The sequence below is a fragment of the Cnephaeus nilssonii genome, assembly GCF_951640355.1.
Source record: "Cnephaeus nilssonii genome assembly, chromosome: 11".
In the NCBI taxonomy this organism is placed as follows: Eukaryota; Metazoa; Chordata; class Mammalia; order Chiroptera; family Vespertilionidae; genus Cnephaeus; species Cnephaeus nilssonii.
The window spans coordinates 24,507,532-24,513,531 of record NC_137082.1 but is presented as its reverse complement, the minus strand read 5'-3'; the positions used below and the strand labels follow the sequence as shown (position 1 = coordinate 24,513,531).

The following is a 6,000-nucleotide window of genomic DNA, read 5'->3' as shown; positions in this document are numbered from 1 at the left end:
TGGCAACTCCCAGCAGCTGCTGGAAGTTGTCCATGTACATCACCTCAGCTCATCCCTTGCTGCAGGTGCCAGAGGCAAAGCTTCCCCTACCCCACCCATGAGGTGGGGGCAGGGCCATGTTGTCCTCTGGCCCAGCAGCCACAAGTGAGAACCACAGTTCTGCCCTTACCAGGTTGGAACAGCCCACCTCTGCAAGGCCAGGTACCTGGCACCCAAAGCAGTGTGGCGAGGCCAACTTCCTGGGTACGGTGATGAGTAAATAGATGGGCCATGACCCCAGGAGCAAACTATCCTGGAGGCATAAGTGTGCACAAACCCACAAGGTCTATCATGATGGAAGGAAGTTACTATATTAGCCCAAGGAGCCCAAACACCTGGAGAAAAAGCACTAAATCTCCCTCTTCAGCCCCCAACACCAATTCCAAGTTTTTTAAAACCCTTTTAGTGCACAGAGCGCTCACACTTCCTCCACGCTGCAGGCCACTGACCCAGTGGTTTATTCCGGAAGTACTCACGCCTATTGTTGAATGACAAGGCCCCCAGGTAGAGTTCACTGCAGGGGCATCTGGAGGCTGAAAAGGCTTGGGGTTCCTGGTCCGAGCCCCTAATGATCACCGCCAGAGGCACAGCAGAGCCAAACCACGTAAGCTCAGAAGAGGCCACACTTTCCATGTTTTTATACAAAAAATTTAATAAATATTACTTTTCAAAATTTATTGCCAGGAACAACACATCAAAGATGCATTTTTATGTTCATAACACTAATAGGACAATACAAAGTATCTTCACGGTCTCCATGGTGAACCAACACAATGACTGTTTTATAAGCCTTCTGGATCTTAAACTTCGGAAGAGCGCTTTGATTTCCTCGCGTTAAGGCAGGCAGTGTACTCTACGGCAACCTAAACAGTGATCTTACTGGGCATCTGACGGTTCAAGTATTCAACTAGCTTATTAGAATACTCCCTAAATGCAGTAGATAACAAAAATCAAACCTACAGGTGGTTCAGTGTTACATACGAATGGTGAAAAGAAATCAGAATTTACAAAATAAGATTGGTGTGCTTCCAACTTCACACAATTAATTTGATAATTTTAATGATATTTAACCACTCACATTTTGGCTACGTTTACATCCTATAACTCAACTTGTTCCCTTAAACGGCTGTGCAGCAGATCACCTGCCTGTCTCTTTTCAAGTCTAAAGCAGAAAAAAAACAAAAACAAAAAAAACTGTTCTAGACTAATTCTGAAACTGCCTCGGTCAGTCCTGAAAACGTGTTTTAAAGTGATGCTCTAGAAGGTGTTTTAAACATCTTGACGTCCAAAAAAAGAAAATTTCCACCAGTATTCCAGGCACAGAAGCCCATCTACTGTCTTAAAAATAAACCATTTTCAAACACCTTAATTTTGGCTTATAGGCAACACGTAGTAAGAAAATAAGTTCAAAAAAATAAAGCCATACACTTACAATGCTATCAAAAACCTTCAGTTCTAAACACATACATATAAATAAAAAGGAATGATGTTTTAAGGCTCTTGATTATTAAGTTAATAAATCAAATATACACAGTGATTAATAAAAAAAAGAATTATTTACATAACTATACAAAAATTCTACTTTTGACACATTTTTCCTCTTTAAATTCTTCATTTTACCCAGCAACTGCTGACATCAAAGTCCCTCCCCCCCCACCCCCAACAACAAAATACAATAAAAAAAATAAATAATAAACTCATTTGTGATAGTTGCTGTGGTTCTGAGCTGCAAAGGCACTTTTCAAATACAGAACTACTTGTACGTCATCATAAAACCAATATACAAAAACAACTCAAGAGTCAATAAATATAAATAAAACTATGCTCCTAAGACTGCATCACCATCGGGACACCTGGCAGAAGTGGCAGCTCGAGGCCTAGGGGCCAGGCCTTCTCCTGGGCGCCTGGTCCCAGACCTGTGGGCTGCAGGGACCGTGCCCCGGGGCACTTGGGCCTGGATTTTGCATAGCTGTGAGATGCAGCCCTCGATTTCCCAGGCAACCACAGAAACTACCATTGCCAGTGTAAGCCAGCTTGTCAAAAAACTTAAATTAACACAGGGATTCTAAGTCATCAACAGCCTCAGCCTGGACTAGACAGTTAAAGAACTACAGCCCCGCGTGCCCTCGGACTCTACCTAGCGGCGGAGTGGCGCCCGCCGTCTGCTATACGATGTACTCCATGCGGTTTAGGCTCTGGGCGCTCTCCAGGTCTCTGTTGTCCTGTTTGTTTGTCCAGTTCGGGTGTTTGGCGGGCGTGCCGTTGGGGGGCTTCTCCTCTCTGTCTACCAGCGTGTACGCCGGCTGCTTGGCAAACCGGGCCTTCTGCTGGTGCTTGTCCATGTCGTCCTCCTCCACCTCCGAGTTGTGTGTCCTTATTTTGGACATTTTGGAGTTCTTGTTCTCGTAGTCCTTGATGGGGACCGTGTTGGCCCCGAGCTTCTCGATGGGGTTTTTGATCTGGTTCAGCTGCTCCCGGACGTTGTTGGTGGTGTTGTCCTCGGAGGCCGAGCGGGCGTGACTGCTGGGCTTCCGCCGCTTCCGCACACACCAGTAGAAGGCCGTCACCAGGCAACAGACCCAAGCCACGGTCAGGACCGAGCTCAGCAGAGGAACCAGGAAATCTGCAAGGCAGGCCCCCAGCCAGTTAACTCTCGGAACAAAAGACCACCAGCACCGGTTCTCCTGACCTTAGTCCCTACAGGGGGGCACCGTGGGGACAGGTTCCTTTTCCCAGCGGCATATTGTCAACGCACGGCTTGAGCAGCAGTGCTGGGCCCGGGGCCCTGGAGACCCTGACACTTGTCTCCAGAGGGACTAAAGCTAAGCAGCAGCTCCCACAGATTCCCCAACTTTGTGTGGGGAGAGCAGCGCAGGGTTCAGGCAAGGGGAACTCTGGCTTTCAGAATTATCAGAAACCCGTCTGAGCGCAGACAGCTCCAATGCCCCAAGTGGCCATGAGCCTGGTTCCTCGCCTCGCTAGAACAATGATGCTCAGGATGGGGGGGGGGGGGGGGGGGGGGGAGGAGTCTGGACGCACTGCAGGCCATCGAGCTGTCTATCAAGCCAGTATCTCAGGGGCTTAGGACGGGCTGTCCCATGACACCGGGAGCCAAGAGCCCAAGGCACAGCGATGCTCTGTGCGCAGGGCTCTGCGGGATCTGGAAACAGCGCATGCGCGACAGGGGTGCCCGCTTGTGAGAGCACAGCCTGTTGGCACAGGGAAAAGTCAGGTCGGCCTCTGCCCATCGCCCCACGACTTCAGTCATGTCCAGGGGTCTGTTTCCTCGCCAGTTAAGTGGGGTGGAGGGAGGTCCTCGGGGAGGTCAGTTAACTGCGCGCCTGGTGGTGTTATTGGACAGCACGATGAGATCCGTTTGGCACCCATCCCCGAAGGGGACTGTTCCCACCCGGCACTCACCCGTTCTATTCTTCAGGGGCCGCCTCTGAACTCTCACTTCCGCAACGGCAGCAATAAGGGAGCTGTTCCCCTCACGTTTACTGACGAGGTCTATAATCTTGTCCGTGATTTCCTTGATAGGGTTCCCATCATCCCGTATGTCTTCAGCAGACTGGAAGAAACAAAAACAAAAAGCTCAGTCTGCGGGGCTCGGGAACACTCCACAGTAGCTTTTCTTTCTATCTGATGTAACATTTTATTTCTTCATTTATTTAAAAAAAAACTAAAAACTTTTCTTTCAATGACAGCTTCCACTCAATATTATTTTGTACTTTCATTCAAAATTACTTGAAAACACATGTATGCCAAGCTCTCTTCCAAAGTATTTATTTGCTCCTGGCTAAATGAAGTGTGCTAACTACCTTGCAATCAAATCATTCAGTGTGAACGGATCTTATACTTACAATGGCCACATGTATTTCATTATTCGCCGAAGGGGAAGGCTCACAAGCTACGTAGATTGAATATTCAGCGGACACATTCTTCAAAATATTCAAATTTCTCAACTCACTGCAAATGTGCTCCGTGGTGAGACCCTAGAACAATATTGAAAAGTCCACACGAGTAAGACACTGGGAGGAGCAAGGCTGACGTTTCCTTGGAAGTTAGGAGATATGCACGCCGCACCTTGCTGTAAGACAGGACCCGAGGCTAGAGCACTAAATCCTAGCAGGAGACGCTCCCGCCTCAGGACAAGCAGCCCACACACCACCCCAACTTGAAAAGAAGCTCCGTACCGGGGACATCATCTCTTTGTTGAAGGTGAAGGTGATGTTTGCGCAGTTCTCCTGGTAATAGGGGTCAGAGGCGCATTTCGTCTTCACGGGCTGGAGGCTGGAGGAGTGACACTCGCCCACGCCCGTGCAGGGGCGGACGAAACACTGGTCGTCCAGGATGGGGAGGCAGCTCTGCCCACTGGGGCACTCGCTGTGCCCTTTTTGGAGCAGGCAAGGTCGAGGGCCACACCAGACCTGGGGAGAGACAGGAGTAGGCAGCTCAGGAGAAATGCCCGCCCGCTGTTCCAGGACTCAGGTGACCTGGGCAGCCCCCGCGCCCTACCTTAGAGCAGGCGATCCTTCCGTTCAGGCACTGGCAGGTATTGCAGTCATCATCCCACTTGGCCCCGTCGGGTATCATGCCCCCCATGGTGATGCAACGTCTCCCTGAAACTGAGAGGCGGAGATGCTTGAGTGAAAGGACTTTCCTTACCTGTGGACGGATCTCTTGTTTCTCTACTCCCTCAGTGAGGAAGCGATTACACCCCTGCCCTTTGTCACGTGACAATAGTTCCTTCCAGGAGAGCTGTGGTCGGCAAACTGTGGCTCGCGAGCCACATGCGGCTCTTTGGCCCCTTGAGTGTGGCTCTTCCACAAAATACCACGGCCTGGGAGAGTCTATTTTGAAGAAGTGGCGTTAGAAGAAGTTTAAGTTTAAAAAATTGGGCTCTCGAAAGAAATTTCAATCGTTGTACTATTGATATTTGGCTCTGTTGACTAATGAGTTTGCCGACCACTGCAGGAGAGCAAGCATACTTCCCTCCCCTACCAGCTTTTTGCATGGCCACGTGGTCAAGGCAACACCAGGATATAAACAGCAGAGTCTCCCAGTTGGCGGGAAGAGCACACTGCCTCTTGCAAGCCTGCCCTTCACCAGGAAAAGAACGTGTCCCAGACACAGCTAATGGTGCGGGGGGGGGGGGGGGGGGGGTGGGGGACGGGGGTGATGAGGAGGGACTAAGGACAGACCTGAGCCCAGTCTACAGCACCTATCACTCTGCCCACCCTGCAGACCCATGAACACAAATAAACACTTGTCGTAGCCACAGAGTTCTGAGATGGCTTATTACACAGCATAATCACAGCTCCGGGGACCTCTCAAAGTGTCCCCTTCCCTCTGGTCCCGACATGTCCCCTCTGTGCTCACCCCCTGAGCACAATGCCTACTCATGGCCAAAATGGTGACTGTAGTGCCTGGAGCACCCACACACCCTAGGACACACGGGCAGCCGGGGTCTGACCCACATACCTTCCTGGCACTTGGCGCCGCTGTACCCTGGAGGGCAGACACACCGGTAGCCGTTGATTTCATCCACACAGGTTGCCCCGAAGGCACAAGGTGAAGACTGACATTCATTAATGTCTAGGAGAAATGGAGTTCAAGTTTAGGCTCCAATGGGAGGCAACACTGTTTGACTATGTTTTCACTGGCATAATAAACAAATAGAAAGGCATAGGAGATGTAAATATGAGGTTGATGGGTTCTCATCATGTAATCAGCACCCAAACAAACAGGCCATCAGTGCTCCGAAAGCGCCAGTCATGGCTCCCCCAACCACCACTGGCTTGACTTTTAACACCTGAGAATCATTTAATTTAAATTTGCTGCCTCCCCAAATGAGTTCCTTCTTCTGAGTACAATTTCCAGGAAAGGCTGGCAATGTTCATTAAAAGGGTCAGACAGCAAATATTTTAGGCTTTGTAGGCCATGTGGTTCCTGTCACAA

General features: G+C 49.8%; 1 protein-coding gene across 1 annotated transcript in view; it reads right to left on the bottom strand.

The window, feature by feature from the left end:
- Positions 1–1,104: 1,104 nt before the first annotated feature.
- Positions 1,105–6,000, bottom strand: part of JAG1 (jagged canonical Notch ligand 1) — a 35,318-nt gene continuing 30,422 nt past the window's right edge. The window contains exons 21-26 of the mRNA XM_079783357.1: positions 5,524–5,637; positions 4,558–4,667; positions 4,236–4,469; positions 3,903–4,034; positions 3,460–3,610; positions 1,105–2,662 (exon numbers count right to left, since the gene is read on the bottom strand). Coding sequence (XP_079639483.1) covers positions 2,205–2,662; positions 3,460–3,610; positions 3,903–4,034; positions 4,236–4,469; positions 4,558–4,667; positions 5,524–5,637 — 1,199 coding nt within the window. The 3' untranslated portion in view covers positions 1,105–2,204. The remainder of the gene's footprint in view (positions 2,663–3,459; positions 3,611–3,902; positions 4,035–4,235; positions 4,470–4,557; positions 4,668–5,523; positions 5,638–6,000) is intronic.